Consider the following 24,798-nt stretch of genomic DNA (forward strand, 5'->3'; position numbering starts at 1 on the left):
GGGGAAAAAAAAAAAACCAGAGAAGGAGACACAGGTCCACAGGCTGCCCCCACGGTCCCAAGAGGGAGAGCTCAGGATTAGGCCTCCCTCTATATCATGACAGAGAAACTTACAAAAAACAATATCCTGTTCTTTACAGTTATTCTCCAGTAGAAATAGCAGGTAGTTAGGAATGCAAATAGAGGAGATGGAGAGGCTCTCAAGAGACCTTAAGATGATGGGGAAAAGGGTCTAGGGGCAAACAAACCCTATTTTCTTTCTTTGCTTTTCCCTTTTCTGTTCCCTCCCCCAATCATTTTTATTGCCTTCTTTTTCTAGTACATATAAGCTGTGTGGGTGGGTGAACAGAGTTTCATCACTTTACATAGCAGAATATAATTCTTAAGTGATTTTGGATTATCCACTGACTTGCCTTAGAAGAAATGATTCAGAATTGCATGAGCAGTTGGCATTTATGTCAATTAAACCATAAACCTTATTAAATTTTAAAACTTTGAGTAGCCTAGAAATTCTCTTCTTAGACTAACTGGCAATTGTCTAAGCATATGTTATATGTCAGACGCTTTACCAGGCTACTTAATTTTTATAGTTCCATTTTTTTAAAGACCCTACTGATGGCATGTTAGGTTGGGCAAGCCCTGTTCAAGAACAGAATGTATAGCTGTATTAAAGTCTATGTATTTCTAGAAGCTCTCCCACCTGTGTATTGATTAAAAGCAAAGAAAACTTGATACACAGATTCTTTTGAAAAAAAATGTGTCTTTGAATTGGTCCTTTGCTTTTACAGTTAAGACCATCAAGTTGTAGTCTAGTTGTTTCAGTCAGCTCCTGTAGTTCGTGCCTATATTTTGTTATTTAAGTGCTAAGTAAATTATATATTAAGTAAAATTATGAATGCCCCTGATTATTCATGTGCTGTACATTTTTTAAAATCAAGTTCAAATTATGGAGCGATTATTAAACTAAGTATGTTTATACTTTTTGGTTTAGGAAAAATCGATCTCCAAATTTTCTGCAACATAAACCATGCTAACACATGGCTCAGCAGCTATGACCCAACAAATAATCAGTTTTGTGTGTCCAAGTACGCCCCCATCAGTGAAACCTTACTGTTACATAAGTTTCTTTCCTGCGGCCATATACCTACTTTGGACTAAACCACAAAGTCAGTCAATCACCAGTACCTTTACTGCACCATTCTCGTGCATGGTGATGCAGTTATCCGCATCTTCGGAGAGCTGATACAAGGCTTGAGCTGTTGCTCGATGTACATTGGCGTCATTTGATTTCAGGTAACGCACTAATGGAGCCACCGCTTTGTACTCGCCAAAGGTCACTCTATTTCTGCCCCACATACAGCAGCGTGAAATAGCTTCTGCTAGATGGCGCCTCAGTTTATCATTATTCTGCACAAAGGAAATGAATTGTGGTACATGCATTGCAGTGAACCTCTGTGACGTCATGTTTCTGTGCTAGATGTTTATTACCCAATAAAATGCCAGTGAGTCAAGGGAGAAGGGCTAGGAGGCTATTCAGGTGGAGTCTTGAAAGAAATTAGTATTTTGGTGGCTCCCCAATGGGCCAAGGTTCAATCCTGAGTTTTCTTTTTATGACTTTAAAAATTTTTTAATTTCTTTTTATTGACTACTGAACGTAGTCAATACACTCAAAGGTGATCAAGTATTTGGCATTTGTTATTTGCTCAAGGATTGATTTCCTTTTGAGCACGTGCTTCAGAAAAAAAAATAGTTAAAGAATATCGGACATTCTTAAGGGAGCATTTCACTTGACTGGAATAGATGGATTAACTCTACACCTTCACCAGAGGAACACCTCTACATCAGTAATACACCTTGATTCCCAACAGGGAGAAGGCAGTGCAGCGAACAGTGACAAGTTTGAGTCCGCCATTTTCCTTTCCATAGCCTTCATCCTTCTTTTTGTATGCAGTTAACTTCTGTGGGTATACTATAACTGAATAGGATACAGTTTTCTGTTTATTAATTGTACTGTGCTCTTGACTAAGGCAACAACTTGGTGTCCTTAACTGAATCTGGCAGTTATTCTTAGGAACTCAGTATTAGACTGGCCCTAAAAAGTCTTCTAAACCAAGTATCTTTCCAGTGATTAAATTTTTGCTCTATGATTTTCCTGCCAAGAGGTAGCCCAAACTATGCTCAAATACCTCTGGTCATGGTGAAGTCATTATCTCTCAAGGCTGCTTATTCTATCTGGCACAGCTCTGAATAAATAATACAGTGGTTGCCAAAGTCTCCCAGCGCAAGGATGCCTTCAATCCAAGCTTGCTAAGCCTGGGGGGAGCATTTAACTTCTAAAGTTGGCATGAACAATTACCTTAAGGATAATGATAACGATGGTGGTGATGGAAGAGGATAGTTAACAGTTCTATAATAACATTTATATTTGCCACTACTTTACTTGCCAGTAACAAATAAGAAACAGTCTCTATTTTCTAAGGATCTTGCATATTAAACTATACACTTAGAATACACTTTCGCATTGATTAGTGTCAGAGAAATTTAATGAGATGACCAAAATCTCATACTTCAGAGGTGATGGATATTAAGCTTGAATCCAGGTCTCTGGACTCTAAGCTTATTGTTTTTACTACTACACCATGATATCTTATGATAAGACATTTAAAATAAAAGGATGTGTTACTTACTGTATTTGCTAGTTTGGACAATAAAGGGACAACTCCATGATCTGTAATAACAGCTAAATTTTCTTGATCTTTTGCTATATTGGTAATAGCAGCACATACACTTGCCAAAACTTCTTTATTATCTGATTTCAGTAAATTGACAACAAGTTCCAAACCACCAACAAAGGAACGAACCATTTCTCCAGCATCCTAGAGAAAATTAAAAACAAAGATGTTATCAAAAATAATTTTATGGGGGCGCCTGGGTGGCACAGCGGTTAAGCGTCTGCCTTCGGCTCAGGGCGTGATTCCGGCGTTATGGTATCGAGCCCCACATCAGGCTCCTCCGCTATGAGCCTGCTTCTTCCTCTCCCTCTCCCCCTGCTTGTGTTCCCTCTCTCGCTGGCTGTCTCTATCTCTGTCAAATAAATAAATAAAATCTTTAAAAAAAAATAATTTTATGATCAAACTTTGAAAAAAAAAGTAATGGTAAGGCTGTGAGGTACACCTTTGGCATAAAAACAAATTCAGTTTATTTCTTTATTATACATGATTTCTATGTATGTATGTATGTATATGTATATATACACACACAATTCAGTTTCAACAAATATTTATTGAACAACTATTATGTGAGAGTTACTATGCTAACTACTGGGGATATAGAAATTAGTAAAATACAGTTGTCTTATTATTTGCTGTAGTTATATTTTATAAAGTCATCACAAAAACTGAATTAGTAAATACTAAACCACTATTTCTAGGGGAAATGCAGCATTAGGTTCCTGTGAGCCTGGTCACAATCGTATCAACTGATTAATACATAAACTTGTTTTATGTGTGTATCTGCTTAAAGATATCTTGTCTCATATATTGTTAATCCATTAACATTGAACTCATAGACAGCACACTCTAAGTCATGCCTGAAGGAGGCTTATCTAACACATGAATTTTCTCTGTAAGACACATCACAGCCTTCTGGTGCTTAAGAACAGTAGAGAGCACTTGGGTACTACATGTGGGGGCCACGTCAAATAGTGTAACCACCAACAAAGCCCACAAAGGTATGAAAAACATGGCATTAAGTACACTACAAAATGGATGCTTGTTAACAGCATGAGAGCTAAAACAAACAGTGTCATCTTGTTCAACCCCAGCTAAGAACATGCATTTTGGGTGACTCAAATTTTTCACCTCTCTGTGCATGTCCAAGAATGATCACAGAGGTGCTGTGAGTATCGATTTGGGGATTGCAAACGTTTTAACAAGTAGGCAAAAATTCCCAAATTGAATTTGTGAAGACTGTGGATTGACTGGGTATACTCTTTGGCCACGATGTTGCCTGCAATCCAGTAAGGAGTAGGGGCATTAAGAAATAAGTATAATGGGGACACCTGGGTGGCTCCGTCGGTTAAGTGACAGACTCTTGATTTTGGCTCAGGTCATGATCTCAAGGTTGTGAGATAAAGCCGTGGGTGGGTCGGGCTCTGCACTCAGTGGGTAGTCTTCTTGAAGTTTCTCTCCCTCTGCCCCTCCCCTCACTCTCTCTCTCTAAAATAAATAAATCTTTAAAAATAAAGAAGTAAGTACAATGAACAGCACTAAGATGAAAGATTCAAGGACGTCCCCCCAAGAGGATGTTTGTAAATGAAGTCTAAAAGATGAGGAGTTATCCGGTATGAAGGGGATTTGGGGTGGAGGAATCATCATGAGACAGACCTGAGAGTGAGGGGAGGTGCTTTCTTTTTTTTTCCTTTTTTGTTTGTTTGTTTGTTTAGTACAGAGTAGTTAGAGCATAAGTATGAAAGGGAGAATCGAGAAAACGAGACCTACCAAGATCTTGATGGGTCTTTATTCCATGCCTTGGTAGAGAGTATGGAGTTCATTTTAATGGCATACGAAAGCCACTGGAAAGGTTTGAGTGTGTGTGTAGTGGGGGGGAGTGGGGAAAGGGATTTTATCAATTTTGTATCACAATAGATCTCTCGGGATTGCAGAGTTGAGGTTGGGGCAAAGCCTGGTGCTGGGAACTCAGAGGTTACTTCACTAAATTCAGATAAGAGGCAGTGGCAGTTTGGAAGGAGGTTATAGTCTAGACCTGGAGGAAAGGGTGTGGGTTTGTGAGCGCTGACTGGAGGAGATAAGGACCAGTGACTCGATGATCCCATTTCCGGCTTGACCTAATGGCGCTAATGGTGGAAAGGCAGGGTGTTGTGTTTTCTCGGGGTGAGAAAGGATGGTACTTGGTATCAGAGGCCTGATTTGAATGAAGTGCCTGCAAGACATTTACATGGAAACATCCAGAAGTCGGTTGGAAATACGCGTTTGGAGCTCAGGAAAGAAAACCAGGCTGGAGTCATAGATTTGCAAGTCGTCAACATAAAGACTGTAACTGAAGTAATATGTATGAGAAGTGGGGAGGGAGGGAAAAGTGGGGTCTCTGTGCCAGGGCCACAAGTGTGGGCAGGAAAGGAATTTGTCGGAGGAACCTGAAAACAAATGGTTGCTCAGAAATCCTTACCTTCCCTGATGTATGTTGGCAGCTGTGTGATGTACAATTATTGGGCTCCATGGCTTTCTCAAATAACAGAAATTAATACCTTTTGAGTGCCAATTATATCTTAGGCACTTTGCATAAATTATTTCAGTTAAACCTCCCAATAACCATGCAAAATGGATGTTATTTCCATTTTAGATTTTAAAAACTGAGGTTTCAAAGCTGTTGAACCTCATAAACTAGACTGTATCCCTCAAGGGGCCATTTAGAGTAATCTTAGTGAACTTTATAATATAAATCCAAACATCTCATCCCCATATCCCCCCAAATTCTTCCACTGCTCTCCCCTGCCCTTAGGATAAAATCCAAACTCCACATGGCATGTGTGCCCCTAGCTTCCCTGTCTTATCTTCACTGCCTCGATTCCCCACCCCCCACCCAGAGTTAATAATCAGAATCCTGACACTCATTCTCTGAGTATATGGTTCATGAAGTCTGGGGTGGGGCCTATAATTTTTTTTTAAATTTTAAAAATCTCTCCTGTGATTCTAAACTCCACCAGTATTGGGAACACTGCTTATGCATCAGTCCTTCAAGTTCATGTCCTCTAACATGCCACTTGCATGTCTCTGTGTCTTTGCATATGGCTATTTTGTCTATTTTTCCACTAGCCTCGGACTTTCCATGTGGTCTCAGCTACTGACTAAGGTACCATTCTCTTCAGGGAACTTTCTTGAACTTCAAGTCTGGGTCAAGCTGCCCCTGATTTGCTACACCTGGTTCTCCTATATTATAGCACTTCCTACTCCTGCAGTAGCGGCTTAATTATTTGCCTTTGACCTAGAACATACGTTCCAGGAGGGCAGGGGCTCTTTTCTGTCTTGTTTATTGTTGTATGCCCAGTTTCCGTGAAAGTTGCTATGCCAGTTTCTAGAAACCCCATTGAATTAATTTGCAAATGCACAGCTACGAAAGGAAGCTTTCACCGAGGATGTAACAAACCAAACCAAACCAAAGTTCTAGTGAATGGTGAAGGACAGACCCCAGTCAGGTTCTTCCCAAGTGTAAGTAGGAAGTATCTTTTCCACAACACATTGTCTCTCCCGATTGCTATGGGAAGCGTGTGAGCAATATTATTGGCCTTGTTCTCAGTACCACATTTAAATACAACCAATGCTAGGACATAATTTCCCATTCTGATGTATTAATAAAATTATTTTGAAAATATTGGCCATTTTCCCTAAAATTCTACAATAAAGCTTTTTACATAAAACAAAAGGAGTGAATACTTTCAACTGTATTCTACACTCCATCTGACTACACTTCTGTGCACTAGGATGCAACCACATCAAAAGACTATAAGAGTTAAATTATTAACCTTCAGTCAAATATCCCACATAATTTTATCCGAATTGCCCTTTTGAAGCACTTAGTTGTAGTGGTAATTGTTGTAGTAGTCTTCTGTGTTGAGGAAAACGTTAGAGAAATAAATTAATATGTGAAAAGTGAAATGATAAATGGCAGAGTGGGATCAGAACCCATGTCTGCCTGACCCCAAAGCCACTCCACAATACTGCAATTATGTGAATCCTGACCACATGCTCAGTCCAGATGAAATAAATTCGTAATCCTAACCACATCCTTGGTCCAGATGCACATGTAAACTCAAAAGCAAAAACAATGGCTTCTTGAATTTCAGGGAACTTCAAAAGTGTAGCCTCAAAACTACAAAATGATGTTATTTATGTCAATAAGCTAATATACTTGTCAGTTATGAAATTACAAAACAATTTTTTTTTCTCCAGAAAGACTGGAGGAATTCCAGGAAGATGATGGTGGCATAGTTTTTGAATCTCCCTAAGGAAACAGAGAAATTGGTGGCAGCAAAAAAACATAGAAATGCTAGGTGACAAGGTATCTTTACGGACCCCCAAGTACAAGCAGATTGGAACAAACTATCAAAGCTACATGCTTTAAGAAACCAGAAATCCGTAGAGAGAAGGCAGAAGGACTTAGGAAGACTGTAGAACCAGGGAGCCCAGACTGTCATCAGGTCTCCCTGGAAAGCTCTGGAAAGCTCAGGAGCATCACAATGGACTTACCAGGCCCTGATTAATGGATAAGACCAAAATGCCCCCAGGTCTGACAGTGCTGGAGCATTCTGTGGTCTGAGTTCTATGCATTCGCAATACTACCAACTGAAGGCTCTTTCTGGGTTGAAGCCCCCTACCAAGGAGAAACTTCTGGGAGTTGTATCCAAACGGAACAAGGCAAGGACAATGGGATGAAGGAATGATGGAGTCCAGGTAAGAAGAGAGGAGGGGAGCAAAGGAGTCTGAGTCTATTCTCCATTGCTGGGAAAATAACAGAAGCGGGATCTTGAGAAGCATGAAATTTGAAATGCAACTCTGGCTCATATCTCCCTCCTAAAACACCATAAAAACTTATTTCACTGAAAAATGAACGAAACAAAAAGACTATGGTCAATTTCCATATGGATTTATTATAAGAAAAAGAATGAGGTGAAAGAAAATCACAGAAGCAATGAAAGGAAAATATCAATTAGAATTATCAAAGCTCATAAATTAGGTGATTAGTAAAAAAAAAAAACAAAAAACCCAATTTTTAAAGGCAGGTGAAACCCATTCACAAAGAATTAGAAATGAAAGAAAAATTCATTTTGAAAATGAAGAGTAAACTAGAAGGAATGCAAAAATAAGCACACATAATGGGTAATATCTTTAAATACATAGAATATGTGAAGAGTTTGAAATGGGAGAAAAGCTAACAAAAAATTCAAAGAAAGTAACATACATACAGCGAGTCCCTAAGAAGAAAATAAAGCAATATAATAGAGCAAATTTTTAAAAAATATGATGCAAGAAAACTCTCTCCTGAAATAAATAAAACCTGAGAGTATATAGGAAAGTCACCTTATATACATGGGGAAATTGGCCCAGAATGTGCTGACATAGAAAATACTCTAGAGTAACTGCTGGACTTTAATAAAAAAAGAAAAAACAATTTGCTCATCTAGGCAAAAAGACCAGGTCACTTCTAAGGGAAAGAATAAGATATTATCTTTAGCCTTTTCAGTAGCAATTTTTTTTTTTTAAGATTTTATTTATTTATGTGACAGAGAGACAGCCAGCGAGAGAGGGAACACAGCATGGGAGTGGGAGAGGAAGAAGCAGGCTCCCAGCGGAGGAGCCCGATGTGGGACTCAAGCCCGGAACGCCGGGATCCCACCCTGAGCCGAAGGCAGACGCTTAACGACTATGCTACCCAGGCGCCCCTCAGTAGCAGTGTTTTTATGCAGAGGGAAAGGGAAAAACACATGTAAACAACCTCAAGAGAAAATGTGAATCGATGTTCTAATACCCAGCCAAAATGACCTTCAAGTATAAAACTGTTATAAACATGGAAGACTCCAAGGGATATGTTAACACAGGCCCTTCTGAGGAATGGACCTGAGACTGACTGTCAGATCTCCAAAGAGACTAGAAAGACATTGATAAAAGGATGGCAGATTTCCTACAATACTCTACTGGCTTCATTTCCTTCTAGATGAGGTTTAATTCATTAGCATGATTCAAGTATTTTCCCGATCTGGCTCAACCTCACCCTCTGGTCATATTTCCCACTCTACCCTTTCATAAACTGCATGGCAGCCTCTAGGATTACTGGTGTTCCCTAAAGTGGTATGTGCTTGTACATCTTTGGCTACATCATTTTTCTTTACCCTGATGCCCTTCTAAACTCCTAGAAACTCCTGCTCAGCCCTGAAAACTGACTCCTCTTAATAGCGTCTTAAATAACATTTCCTCCATAAAATCCACCCCCCTCTTCCCCTTCTCAGTATATTTCTCTCCCTCCCCTCCACTTTCCTGTAGATGCTTTTCTCCAAAATCTATTCCCTCATTCTCCTGTATTTGCCAAGGCTTGATTTTGTTTGGGTGTCTAACTCTTACACAGAAGCACCTGGAGAAAGTGCTTCTATACCCCAGAGGTAATTCTTGACTGGCCTATCACGGAAGTCTCATTCCCTCTGCCATTATTTGTTTAGGGGTGGGCTTGATATGGCCCAATTATGGCCAGAGAGTTCTGAGATGATGTTTCCTAGGAATCTTTTGGAAGTTATAAGGACTAATCACAGGTCACACTGCGAATGGCACAGCAGAAAGAGGAAAACAGCCTGGGGTCTTTGATGGCACAATTGAGCTGCTGAATCAACCAGGCCTAAAATCCACTTTGGCCAGTTAAAACCAAAGGCATCTTGTAGCCACATTTTCCATTCTATTGTAATTGTTTTCCACTGAGTCCTTTCCCCCATTAATTTGTGAGCTCTTCAAGAACAGAGCCACCTGGTCCTGTTCTTTGACTCTCATTTGGGATATGGTCTGGGGTCTGTCCCAATAAGTGTTTGCTGACTTGTGAAAAAATAAAAATAATGAGGGGATTATGACTTTAAGATACTTAACCACAGTCACAAATACTAAAAAGCAAAGAGCATTAATTATGTATTAATAATGTAACTATGTAAAAGGAATATAAATGGGTAAGGCCAAATCAACCCCACAGTCTAGTGACTTCCTGGTTGTCTCACTGCTTTATCAGTAGAGACAGTGAGTCACAGCACTGGGGCCATACTGGGAGAAATAACAAAAGTGATCACATCTGCTTCGGCTCCAAGAACTTCCTAAGGTGCATGGTATGAGATAGAGGAAGCCAAAGTCGCAATGAGATCATGGGCATGGCTCACGGAGGACTTGTAATGTTTACAATCTGTGGGACAGTGAAATGTTAGATTCAAGCCCACAGGTCCTGCCAAAGTTTGTTTATGTGCTTGGAAGGTAAGACTTCTCTCTCTCTCTTTTTACTTTTTAGGTTTAAAGATTCTAAACATATGACATCTTGCCTCACATAGTTTCTATGGAAAGGGAGACAGTATATTTGAGGATGGAAAAAGTAATTATTCTGCCAAAACTGTCTTTCACTAATGCTAAACGACTGGGCAAATTCAACACATTTTCCACCTTCTCACATATCTTAAAAACTAGTCTTTGCCAATTCGCCACTGGTGCGATATTGGTTGTGCATGATTCAAATTTTCATCTTTAATGCAAAACCCCCCAATTAGAGTAATAATAGTAATAACAATGAGAACAGTCTAGCTTTTTGCAGTTTACAAAGGACTTTCACCTATATATCTCCTTGGATCCTCACAGGTCTGCCTTTGGGAGGCATGACATCCCAATTTTACAGATGGGAAGGGTCAAGGTTCATGAATAGTTAGTGACAAAACTAAAAATTAACTTCATGTTTCTTGATTTCTCATTTTCTGTATACACTGTGTGCTTACACTTGGAAGTGCCAACAATTATATTTACAAGATTAGACCTAGTTTATAAACAGTCGGAAGACTCTTCACAATTTAGAGGGCTAATAATTCCAAATAGATGAAGCTAGCTTTTTTGCCAATGACAGTTCATGAGACAAACAAAAACAGTAATTGAAAGAGAGAATATGAAACACCTTTATACTGTTATTAAAGTAAAGCTGGAATGGGTGAATAAATAGGAAAAAGGTGTCAAGTTCGAATTAACCAAAATCAAGTCAAATACACAAACTAGGATGAAAAATGTAAAGTAACAAAATACTTTTGGTTAAAATTCAACTAATAGGAAAGTATTAAGGCGTTATTTACAGATTAATGAATAAAACAGAAAATTGGATGTTTTGGCATAGAGCAATTAAACTAATGGGTATGAAATTCCTTCTCTTGCCTCCAGCGAAAAGAACTGGCAGTTTTCTGATGAGGTGAGATATACATAATGCAACTTTAAAGCACATACAAGGCAAGCGTAACATGACTTAAGAACAAAAATTTTTAACCAGAAGGGCTATAAAAACACTGTTTTGTGCCATACAGAGACCATACAATGCATAATATAGTATTTGAGAAAGATTTAAAAATAGCACGTTGCATATAAAAAATTCCAAAAATGCTACATTCACGTTAGAACAGCATGTCAGAGAAACCAAAACTGAACAGGCAAATCTTGTCCTAAAAGTATATTCATTATATCAAATGCTTTTAAAATTCTAAATACAACGTATACACACAAGGAGAACAGGCTGTTTGTGTAGCTTTATCACAGTAAGATCCTTGTTCTGTTTCTAGGAGTTAACAAGTCCCACAGCTTAAAACAAATTACTGATTTAGAACTACTTTACACTTTCAAATGTAGTTCTTCAAAAATCAAAGTTTGGATATCAGTTATACCTTTTTCATTCTGAAGGAAAAGTAAATTAATTTCAGGTAAAATAAATGATTTGGTCCTCAGAGTGTAGATTTACATAGCTGAAAACGCATTCTACTTTGAAGGTAGTTTTATCAAATTAAATCACAAAAAAAATAAAGAGAATAAATTTAATAGTTCTGATTTTCTCTATTCTCTAGCCTAATTTAAGATAATTTTCTTAAATATCACAGAGAACTGTGGTTTTCCATCTCACTCTGTCCTGTGTTGATTCTGTTTTAGATACAATATTCTATTAACGAGGAGGTCTAAATTGTGAGAAACTATTGTGTATCCAGAGGCTTATAGAGTTAATGAAATGACACTCTTAACCAATGATGTCTTTGAAAAAAGCATGTAACTAGTACAAAGAGCTGAACAAATGTAAGTCATATTACCATAAAATAGCTATTATATAAATCTGTGTACATATATATGCATATATGTATATATAATTTTTAATATTAAATATATGTACAACTTTTTCCCACTTGTACTCAGTAACTCACAGATTAAAGTGAGTGAAGCAATTTCAGGTTAAGATCCAGTCAGATGCCTCCAAACAGCAAATTGTGTGGACCAGGCTAAGAACAACCCTTGAGACCATAATCTTGACAGAAAAAAAGTTTAAGTATATGAAATACTATACTCTAAAAAAAATCAAGGGTCTCCCATTTATGGAGAGACTGTTTTCTAAAAGTTTACTTGTTGGGTCTATTACATCACATTTTTCTATAAATACGTGGTTAATATCTCAGTTTGACAGAGAAGACTATTTAACTCATAACGAACCTGAAATATAACAGACTAACTGCAACCAATCCTCGTTTTCATGCATGTTCTAATATTTGAAGGCAGATATCTTGTCTCCCTCATCTTCTGTGATTGTACCTTTAACTTATTTTCACGCGAAATGATTTTCCTACGTCTCCTCTCTCTTTTATCAAAGTTTCTCTTAAAACATACCCAGAGTTTAACACAATTCCAGATGTGGTCTGACTAGAGCAGAGCGCACTGGAATTCTTACCTTTCATGAAGTACACACTGTACTTCTGCTCGTGTGGCCAACCACACACACTATTGCAGCAGTTATATTACCCTATTTGTTCACATTAAGCTTTGAAGTCAGCCCAAATCCCTATATCTTTTCTAAGTGAATTATTCTACAGCCAGTACTCGTACAGCCTGCATTTATGGGATTTGCAGCTTCCTTTTATTGCATAAATAGGATTGAACAATTTTCATATAAAGGAGATACGGTTTTAGATGTAAATTTCTATGTAAAACCTAGAGAAACCAAGGAACCATCTGGATATGTTGAGGTAAGTAATTTATCTAAGCATTCCTACGTTAAAAAAATTCCTTAGGGAGGTAGAAAATACAGTTTTTGAGGCAGTAGTTCTCAAACTGTGTTGCACATTAGAATTCTAAGGGGAATTTTTAGCTTTCTCTAAGCCCAGGTTGGACCTAATATACCAATTAAATCAAAATGCATGGTGGTGGGAGCCAGCATCCATGCATATCTGAGGATGACCCCAATGTACACCAAAGTTTGAGAATCACTGTTTTAAGAGTTTAAGTCATATAGAGATAACACCTGGGGGCACATCCCAGGTTCATCATTATTAGCTATAAGTCTTTGAGCTAGCTACATGACTTCGCTAAGCTTCAGTTTCATCAACTGTGAAATGGAGCAATAATAGTATTTATCTTTTGAGGGTTGTTAAAAGGATACATATAAAACATATAACAAGGTGCCTGGCATATGATAATAGCTGTTCCTAGTGTTATATTTTCTAATATTTTGATAATGTTTACATTACCAATAGTTTGCACAACAAAATATCAACTTAAGGAATAACCACTTGGAATTTATTTGATTCCATATGTCATTCACCCTTATGAATATATTCAATATACATAACTCAGCAACATTTTTACTACATGTTCAGTCCTGTTTTAAAGCCCAAACAAGAAGGAGTTGGTAAAAAATACACCCTCGATTATTATTAAATAATTCATCTATGTTTATTCATATCATTAAAACCACTTTCATTCATGCATTCATTCATTTGGCCTCAGAAATGTTAAGGTACTATTTTATATTGTGGGATTCAAAATAAATAATTTGGTTTCACATTATGATCACCTGGAGTAATTTTTTTAAAGATTTATTTATTTATTTATTTATTTTAGAGAGAGGAGGGAGAGTGAAAGAAAGAGAGAGGGCGCGCAGGTGGGGGGAGTGGGCAGAGAGAGAAGGAGAGAGAGAATCTTAAGCAGATTCCCCACTGAGCACGGAGCCCAATCCAGGACTCTGGGATCATGACCTGAGCTGAAATCAAGAGTCGGACACTTAACTGAATGAGATACCCAGGCGCCCCACCTGTGATATTTTTAGAACTATGAATGCCTAGGCCTCAATCTCAATATACAGAATGGGGATTGGGCTCTTGCATGAGTATATATTTTTTAAAGCTCTGAACGTAATATGCATCTAGAATAGAGAAAAACTGATGTGCACAATTCAGATTGTGTTGCTGTTACTTACAGAGTCGGAGCATTGGTGATGATCTCAAATAACCACATTTAGTTTAAGACTAGAGGAGGGAGGACATTTGTGGAATTTTCTATAGTAAGAATAAGAAGATAGGAAAAATTGGGAAAAGTAATTTTTTCAGAACTCTAGAATTTAATGAAAACTCATCATGTTTGTAACTCATCATATTTATGCAAGAAAAATGCCTGAATCTCAGTTAGAACAGTGAGTTTTGTAGCATTTAATAACTTTCCCTATTCTCACCTCTCTCCCCCCCAGCTTGGTAGTAGCCCTGAAACCATGTTATCTGGGAAAACTTGTAGCCTAGCAGCCATAGGAGGGGAAGAATGGGTTTGGAGCTCTTCCCAAACCCCCATTCCAACAGAATGGTTGCAATTTGCCTTGAATGGCAACTTCTAAGAAAAGCTCCAAAGGCTTGTCTTTACCTCAGGGCTCACTCACTTAGGAAAGTCCTATTCTCAGGGCAAGTCATAAAAAAGATCAGTGGCAATTATTTACCATAAAAGCTGTTTGAGGTGCTAATATTAGTTGGGACAAATAAGAAGCTGGCCAAAACATAATTAAAAGGAAAATCTTGGGGCGCCTGGGTGGCACAGCGGTTAAGCGTCTGCCTTCGGCTCAGGGCGTGATCCCAGCGTTACGGGATCGAGCCCCACCCGCATCAGGCTCCTCCGCTATGAGCCTGCTTCTTCCTCTCCCACTCACCCTGCTTGTGTTCCCTCTCTCGCTGGCTGTCTCTATCTCTGTTGAATAAATAAATAAAATCTTTAAAAAAAAATAAAAGGAAAATCTTAAAAATGGGATGTCCACAGAGAGTTTTGAAAAACTCTAACCTATTTGTAGGGATCTGAAATGCTACATGTAAGTGTAGGACCATGTGCACAGTCAGAAAAGAACTGAGAAAAGTCCTAGGTCAACCCCTGCCTGACTCTGAGGTTCTACAGAAACCAAAATAAAGGGTTAAATTGTAAACTACTGGAGTGTTCAATGTGTGCCATAAAACACACACAGAACACCTCACCAAAGGATGAGAAACCTAATGGTGCAAGGAATTTAAGGAAATCTCAGTCAACTCATTAGATGACCAATGAGGTAACTGAGCAGAAATCTCAGTGGCCACACTGACAAAGAATACAGACATTATAGAATTAGTCCAAGAAAGTCACTAACAAACAAACAATATCAAAGATAGCAATAAATAGTAAAAATACAACCCCAGAGAAGGGGAAAATCTGATTTCCAGAGTTCCTACATTATATTACTTAAAATACTAAGTTTCTTTCCCCCCAAGTTTATGAGACAAAGAAAGAGGAATGTATACCGCAAAATATAACCAAGGAAAGAAAACAGTCAATAAAACTGGACCCTAAGGAGGTCTGTACCATCTTGGATTTAATAGATAAAGACTTTAAATCAGCTATTAAAAATATATTCCAGGAACTAAAGGAAACCATGCCTAAACAATTAAAGTTTGAAACCATATCTTGGGAAGTAGGGAATATTAATAAAGAGATTGAAATTGCATATAAAAAAAGGAATCATTAGAAATTCTGGAGTTGAAAAGTACAATAATTGAAATGGAAAATTCACTTCATAGGAGCAACAGCAGATTTGAGCATGCAGAAGACAGACTCAGTGAACTTGCAGATAGGCCAATCAGATTATCCAGTCTGAGGAAACAAAAGAAAATGAATGAAGAAAAATGAACACATCCTCAGAGATCTATAAAACACCATCAAGCATACCATCCTACATATATGGGAGTTTTAGAAAAAGAGGAGAGAGAGAAAGGGCAGAAAGAATATTTGAATTAATAATGACAAACACTTCTCAAATTTGATGAAAAACTTTAACCTGTATATTTATGTATCTTAATGAATTCCAAGTAGGATCAACTTGGATATACACTCCAAGACATGTCATAGTCAAATGGTGAAAGACAAAGACAGAATGTTGAAAGTTGCAAATTGTACTTGAAAGCTGTACATGACTCATCATGTAAAAGGAGACTTCATTAATAGTAACAGCAGACTTCTCATAAGAAAGCATGGAGACATTACCAAGATGGTGGACTCAGAAGTTCCAAACACTTGCTCCCCCATGGAAATATTAAATAAACAACTACAGATCAACTAATATAACTTAAAGGAGCTCTGGAAACCAGTTCAGAGATCTATAGCAAAGAAGCAAGAAAAAGTCACAATAAAAACTCCAGGAAATATCCTGGCATTTTTACTTTCTCTTGTCCCACCCCCTTCCTGACAATAGCACAGTATGGTCAGGAGGAAGCAGACCAATTACCAGTTCCTTCCCTTGGCCAGAAGAGGCAGAATGGAAATTATTTGCAACACTCTACCTGTCTGTGGGCTACCTAAGAAAGACTGATTTCTATCTCACCTGACTCAGAGCTCAGATAGGAAATTGTGGCAGAGGGATCTCAGGTGGCAAAAACTATGGAAGGCAGTGGCAGGCATTGTGGTGTGGGAGACTATAGATTCACAGACACCTGGGAGTAAGAGATTACAAGCAGGGGAATATAGTAAAACATCTTTGCCCCCAGAGAAAAGCTAGAGTGAGAGTATGAGAAATTAAGACTTTTAAAAACAGCCACGAACGCAGGGGAATTTTTAAAAAGGTTACACACAGGCCCAGGAAAGACAAATGCCCAGAAAAGAATCTGAAGAGACCTTATACCTTTACCCTGGGCTGATTCCAATAGGAATGACAGGCTCTTATTAACTAGGGGAGGTCTTCCAAACCAATCCAGAAAAACTAGGAGAGGTGGATGTTTTTTCAAATGCCTGCTTTTCAACAAAAGATCACAAGGAACAATACAACATGGCTCATTCAAAAGAACAAAATAAATCCTCAGACCATCTGTGAAGGAACAAATGTATCAGAATTACCAGGCAAAGACTTTAAAACAATTGTTTTAAGTATGTTCAAAAGCTAAAGGAAAACACAAAAAATTAAAGGAAATAAGGAAAACAATATCATATTTGTTCCTATATCATTTTCCTTATTTCCTTTAATTTTTTGTTTTCCTTTATAATTTATATCTAAATTATATATATTATATAATATATAAAATATATAAAATTTCTATCTCTATTGCTTTGTGTGTATATATATCTCCAAATAGAAATTCTGGAGCTGAAAAGTATAATAGCTGAATTGAAAATTTCACTAGAGGGATAAAATAACAGACTCAACCAGGCAGAATAAAGAATCAGTGAACTTGAAGATAAGGTCACTTAAAATTATTGAGTCCAAACAAAAAAAAAGAGAGAGATCAATATAGGCATTATGGGAGTCATAGAAGAAATAGAGAGAAAAGGGGAGAGAGATTATCTGAATAAATAATGCCTAAAATTATCTCGTTTGAGTAAATACATGGATATACAGAAGTCCTCTCAAAACGTTCTATCCAACAACAGCAGAATATACATTTTTCTCAAGTACACATGAAACATTGTCCAGGATAGATTATATTTTAGGCCACAAAACCAGTCTAAATATTTTTTTTAAAGATTGGAATCATACAAAGTATGCTTTCCAAACACAATGATTGAATGAAAATAGAAATCGACACCAGAAGGAAAACAGGAAAGTTCACAAATATGTGGAAATTAAACAACATACTTGTAAATAACCAATGAATTAAAGAAGAAACCACATCTATTTCCTACAGGAAAAAAAAAAAACAATAGAGAAAGTAAATGAAATCAAGAATTGGCTATTCAAAGATCAGAAAAATTGACCAATCTTTAGCAGGGCTGACCAAGAAAAAAAAATAAGACCCGAGTAACTTAGATCAGAAATAAAAGAAGGGACGTTAACAACCAATTCTACAGAAATAAAAAGGATTGTAAGAGAATATTATGCACAGTTGTATGCTAACAAACTGGATAACCTAGATGACATGGGTAAATTTCTAGAAACACTTAACCTAATAAGACTGGATCATGAAGAAATGGAAAATCTGAACAGACCTATAACTAGTCAGGGAATTGAAACAGCAATCAAAAAGCTCCCAACAAATAAAAGCCCAGGACTAGATGGCATTACTGGTGAATTCCACAAAACATTTAAAGAATTAACAATAATCCTCCTGAAATTCTTCCAAAGAATTGAAGAGCTAACATTCTCTAACTCAATCTATGAGGGAGGACAACATGATTCTGATACCAAAGCTAGACAGACACTACACAAAAAGAAAAATGTAGACCAGTATTGCTTGTGAATATTGATGCAAAAATTCTCAACAAAGTGCTAACAAACCAAATTCAACAGGATTATACACCATGACAAAGTGGGATTTATTCCTAGAATGTATAAATGGTTCAACATAAGAAAATCAGTAAGTACTACATTAAGAGAATGAAGGTAAAAATCCATAAGAGCATGTCAAGTGATGCACAAAAAGCATTTAACAAAATCAAATACCCTTTCATGATTTTTTAAAAAAGATTTATTAATTTAATTTGTCAACAGAGAGAGTGAGAGAGCACAAGCAGGGGGAGCAGCAGGCAGAGGGAGAAGCAGGCTCCCCACTGAGCAGGGAGACCAATGTGGGACTCAATCCCAGGACCCTGGGATCATGACCTGAGCCGAAGGCAGACACTTAACCGACTGAGCCACCCAGGCATCCCACTCATACATGATTTTTTAAAAAAAAGTCAACAAACTCAGAATAGAAGGAAACTGTTTCAACATAATGAAAACCACACAGGAAAAACTCACAGCTCATATCATAATCAATGACGAAAGACTGAAAATTTTCCCTCCAGGTTCAGGAGCAACACAAGTATGCCTGCTTTCACCACTCCTATCTGACATAGTACTGGAAGTCCTAGCCAATTGGATTTCATAAGTCCAATTAGAAAAGAAAAAGAAATTTTATTTTTTTTAAAGATTATTTATTTTAGAGAGAGAGAGTGTGTGTGTGCAAATGGGGGGAGGGGGCAGAGGAAGAGGGAGAGAATCTCTAGCAGACTCTGCGCTGAGCCCCATGAGGGACTTGATCTCACAATCCTGAGATCATGACCTGAGCTGAAACCAAGAGTCAGACATTTAACCAACTCACCACCCAGGCACCCTAAGAAAAAGAAATTTTAAAATCCAAATTGGAAAGGAAGAAAAAAAATTTATCTCTGTTCACAAATGACATGATCCTTTATGTAGAAAGCCCTAAATCCTATAATAAACTGGTAGAATAACTGAATTCTGCAACATTGTAGGTTACAAAGTCAACATGCAAAAATCCGTTGTGTTTTTATACACTAATAATGAACAATGTGAAATGGAAATTAAGAAAACAGTGCCAATTACAATAGCATCTAAAAGAATAAAATACTTAGGAATGAACTTTAAGCCAAAGAGGTAAAAGATTTGTACACTGAAAACTGTAAAACATTGCTAAAGACATTAAAGTAGACACAAATAAATGGAAACATATCTGTGTTCATAGTTTGGAAGATTTAATATTGTTTGGATGTCAATACTATCCATAGTGATCTATAGATTCAATGCAATTGTTATCAAAATCCCAATAGTTTTTTTGCAGAAATAAATAAATTCATTCTAAAATTCATATGGAACCTCAAGGGATCCTGAACTGCCAATACGATCTTGAAAAATAAAAACAAAGTTGGACTCCTCAGACGTCCTGATTTCAAAACTTACTACAAAGCATGCTAATTAAAAGAGTGAGGTACTGACACATAAACAGACATATAGACCAATGGAATAGGACAGATACCCAGATATAAACCCTTGGGTATTTATTTTGTCGAATAGTTTTTGACAGGGCTGCCAAGGGGGGAAAGGACAGTTTTTCAACAAATCATGTCGTGAAAATTGGATATCCACATGCAAAAGAATGAAGTTGGACCCTTACCTTTTACCATATTAAAAAAATCAACTCAGAACGGGTTAAGGACCTAAATGTAAGACCCGAACTATAAAAATCCTAGGAGAAAAGAATCCAAAGGACAATGAAGTTAAAGTTATGAGCATACTGAGTTCAGGTCTAGAAGGAGAATAAAAATATTTCAGGCACAGGACCCAAATCTATTTCACTTCTTAAAAATAGGGGTACACAAGGGTTTCCCCATTCATTAAAGGAGGCAGGAAAACATTACTACTAACTACTGCCTATGGCTACTTCTTGTATGAAGATGTGTGTCTAGAGAAATGGAGGGATGTAACCTTATGAATAGAAACTTGGGTCTCAGTTAAATGTCTGAGTCAGTTAATTTTGAGATGTTACAGTTTCTGATGGCAACAAAGTACAATGTGATCCTGGGATCTCGTGGCTGAGGTGGACAAAATGATACGATCAATTTAATGGGTGAGATTATTAATTTAATAAAGTAACTGGTAATTAAGAACTATACTTTCAAAATAAGATGGTTAAATGGTTTCACAAACTGCTAATTGTTGGCATGATTTTGTATATAACTGTTTAGGATAGGCTATCCCTCAGCATTATCAACAATAGCCAAACTATGGAGAGAGACCAAATGTCCATTGATTGATGAATGGATAAAGAAGATGTGGCATATGTATACAATGGAATATTACTCAGCCATCAAAAAGAATGAAAACTTGCCATTTGCAATGATGTCGGTAGATCTAGAGTGTATTATGCTAAGTGAAATAAGTTGGTCAGAGAAAGACAAATTGTATATGATCTCACTCATACGTGGAATTTAAGAAAATAGATGAACATATGGGAAGGGGGGAAAAAGGGAGAGGGGGAACCAAGCCATAAGAGACTCTTAATGATAGAGAACAAATTGGAAGTGGGTGGGGGCTGGGCTAGATGGGTGATGGGAATTAAAGGGGGCACTTGTGATGAGCGCTGGGTGTTGTATATAGTGATGAATCACTGAATTCTACTCCAGAAACCAATATTGTGCTGTATGTAAACTAACTAAAATTTAAAAATTTTTTAAAAACCTATACCTTTGGTTGTAACTTTCCATTCTGTATATTACACCTCTGTCAATTCCATCCCTTCCTAGACTAGCAACCTGCATTGCAGCCCTTTTTGGAGTAGGGTCTGAGAAGCACATGGAATGGGAGAGCAATAGGAGAGCAAGAGAAGAATCCAGGTGAAAGCAACAGATTTGACCTTAGATGGTGGTCCTTCCAGATGTAGTCTGAAGATAAACTGTTTAACACCCTCACTAGTGTTTTGGTCCTGTCCCCAGTTGAAAATCTGGCACATGGAAAAAATATTTGTAATACAGTTCACTTTAATCTTCAAGGATTTTAAGTACTGGGGGCTAGTATACTTTGAACTATTTGGTGACTTAAAAATGATAGCAGACCCCAAATAGGCAGGCGGAACACAAACACGGATCACATTTTAAAGAGGTTTTAAATTTTTTAAAAAACCTTGTAGCCTGTTTGGCACACTGTTGGACAACTATATGTTCTAGGGCCCAAACATGACCAAATCAAAGCTCATAAACCATGTTTATGCCAGTATTCTTAGTATGAAACTATACCCCTACACATGCCTTCTCCAGCTTCTCTTTGGCTTCCTGATTGGGCATGGGTCATTGGACGGCTGAAGTTAAACAGAGAGTGATGTCAGATTTCTGTCCTGTTTGATCAGCTGTGTTCTGTCACACCTGGAGTCAGGAAGCTGGCCTCATCCACACTCAGGGCTCAACATTCCTGGCTAAAATTGCCTAAGCATGTATTCCAACCTCACAGAAAGTAACTTTTTCTCTTCTCTTTTGGGGAATCATTCTCAAATGTCTCTGATTAGCTGCTCTGCTTGGAGGAGATCCTTAGGCCACTGGTTTTGAAATTACTAGTGATTATTTTCCTCCAAGATCAAAATTCACAACCAGACCTTATTTTCTAAACAAGTAGCACAATTGTTTGGAAAGTTACAAAGCCAAATGATCTCATGGATATATTACTGATTTGGAAGACAGATTGAGTTTTCTTCCTAATTCTACAACTGGCTTATTATGCATGCAGAGTATTTATTCTAAAATGAGAATACCTGTTTCCTATCTAATTCATAAGTGGTGGTTATAATATAAAATTTTAATATAAATTTGCCTTATAAGAAGGCAAACAAACATGTTTAAACTTCCATTTTTTCTTACTAAAAATTATTTAACCATTACCAAAAAGAAACAGAATTAAAAAAATCAAATACTATCTTTCTACATTCAAAAAAAGAAATAAAAATGCATTGATATTTTAAGAAAGAAAATGATTCTTATGTTGGTAAAAGACAAAAAAGTAATTAGAAGTAATGTACCAATTATATATTCTTTATATGAGTTTCTGTATTTTTCAATACCTTATTGTTCATGGAGCACAAATTTGAGTTGATTTTCGAGCAGAGTTTTGGTTCTTAAGAACAAAGAATTTAATGTGTGGATTTTTGCCAGACTCAGCTGTTGCATTCTTTACATCACAAGTTCGTAATACTGAACACCTGTTCAACCACTGTTTTTCTCCAAAAATGTGTTTGATCATTCAGCTTGAAAAGAACAGCTTTTCACTTCCATTTACAGATCTCTCACACTTTTCAGAAAATACTTAATTGTCTGCAACCATACTTGCGGCTCATGAAATTTACTAAATAACATCACTATAGAGGTTATTAGGCTCTCTATCCTTTGTAGCAAGCTTAATTGGAAAAAAACCCCAACAACAAACTTTCCTTAAGCCTAACACAAAAACTCACCTCAAAATGGTACACTGTTAAATAAAATTACTTAGAAAAATATGCAGTGAATTTTTTGTGGTTAGTTCGCTTTAATTCAGCCCTCTGTTCCTCAGTTCTTGATAGACTGAAGAACAGGGGGTAGTTTTCTGATGGAAGATGCTTATTTTCTCTTAGATAGTCTTTCGAGTTTTATATATGACCATAAAACTGATTTGTATTTCATATTCTGATTTTTCAGTCATATAAAGAACGGACAAATAATTATTGAGCTTGCCAAATATACCTTTTTCAACAAGCACGTTTTCTAAGCAGCTAATCAAAAACTATTTTTAACTGACTTTCTCAAAAATGAAGGAGAATTTTATGCTTTCTAATTAAGACACTGGTCTACTGCTGAAAGTGTCAATCCTCCTTACCATGAAGATCTCACATTCCATTTGTTTTATGCATCTAACAACAATTATAATGCAGCTGCAATGCAAAATTGTATTATGAATCTTTGTCTCAATGATCCCATAAGTCAGTACCGAAGTATGTTGCTGCCCAGCTCATTCACTGATACGTAGCTGTAAATATTCCTTTGCAAGAAAAGATGCAATACATTCACTAGAACTGATTTTCACGTCTCTTTTCTTTACAGATAGATCTGAAAATGTGTTCTAATACACACACTGTTCAAAATATAAAAAATGGATAACATCTGTTTTGAACAGTTGACATTTCACCATATCCATTCCACATGGACTCAAACGTAATGCGCTTAGGTTTCATGATGCCTGACAGACGTGGCAGGGACCCTGAAGTAGCCATAACTTGTCTGAAGGCTTGGTCTGTGCTCTCTTCCCATTTGTATTGCTTTTAGCTATAATTGACAATGGCTGATTTCTGTAGCATTTCTGTCAGTGCTGTTAATCCAGACAAAGGAGTTCTTTATTTCAGAATGGTGCCAAATCCTATCATTCATAAGTTAATCAGCCTAAATGACTTGCAAAACATCTTATGTGAAAAAATGTGGAAATCCTTTCTTATAAAATAAAAGGCAATCTTTCCTTGAAAGTTGAGTCATTAACTTACCTGAAAGGGGATGGGGTGGGGAGGAGGAGGGAAGAATGGACCAAAATATCTGGCAAGATCTCTTCTAGTTCCATTATTTTACTGCAAGCTGGATGCCCAGCATATTCAAAAAATGTTTCCTGCCTCTACTCTCCTTCAGGATTTACAAACTCATTAGAAAATAATTTTAATTCACCTAAAAACAACAGCATATCCAAACTTGAAAATGCTAAATTGAATATAATTGAGTGGGATAAATTTTGGATGATGATGTAAAATAAGACACATGAGACCCCAAAAGATTCCAAGTACATATAACCTCCCTCCATGCATACAGACATTTATGAGTATCTTTACCCATATTATTTCAGCTAATCCAAAAGGCAGTTGATTGTAAAATGCATGATTATTTTACATACCACCAAGGAAAACATTGGCCTTTAACCTATGACGCAATGTCAATTATGAAACGCTCTATGTTTGAATTTCTACCATTAGGTCAGAGGTAACTTTACTTTCTCTCCCTATGTGAAAGAACATTCTAGAAAGGCTCGATTGTTTTGTTTAACCTCATTCATTCTGTATTTTAACACTGGAAACTTAATTGCATAACTGTTATGCATTTATGTTATGATAAAAAAAAGGCATACAAATTGTAATGTGTACCTACAGAAGGTTTGGCAAACAGTGTTAAATAATGTTGAATTAATTATTTGATATGCCCAGAGATTAAATAAAATCACTAACTTTTAATATTATATTAATTAGATTGATTTTAACTTTTAACTTTATTTTATTCATGTATTGTCACAAAACTCTTCAAGGCAAAACTTAAATGTAAGTGATTAAGAAGTATAAACTTGGCCCATTAACTAATTATTAATATTACAACATGTTCCACTCAGGCATCATTATATATTCTGGGGCTATCTTTCACACTTACTTAAAGGCAGCCAATGGAAGTAACAGAAGATGTTGTACCTCTTTAGGTATAATACAGGGATGAAACAGGGATAA

At 36.9% G+C, this 24,798-nt stretch overlaps 1 protein-coding gene across 3 annotated transcripts in view; it reads right to left on the reverse strand.

Annotated features, from left to right (window-relative positions):
• ARMC4 (armadillo repeat containing 4) overlaps positions 1-24,798 on the reverse strand; it is a 182,709-nt gene that overhangs the window by 44,711 nt on the left and 113,200 nt on the right. For all 3 annotated transcript variants that reach the window (XM_034643994.1, XM_034643993.1, XM_034643995.1), the window contains 2 exons: positions 2,687-2,875; positions 1,185-1,406 (listed from right to left, as the gene is read on the reverse strand). In XM_034643994.1, coding sequence (XP_034499885.1) covers positions 1,185-1,406; positions 2,687-2,875 — 411 coding nt within the window. The remainder of the gene's footprint in view (positions 1-1,184; positions 1,407-2,686; positions 2,876-24,798) is intronic.

This window comes from Ailuropoda melanoleuca, chromosome 15 (assembly GCF_002007445.2).
Source record: "Ailuropoda melanoleuca isolate Jingjing chromosome 15, ASM200744v2, whole genome shotgun sequence".
Taxonomy (NCBI): Eukaryota; Metazoa; Chordata; class Mammalia; order Carnivora; family Ursidae; genus Ailuropoda; species Ailuropoda melanoleuca.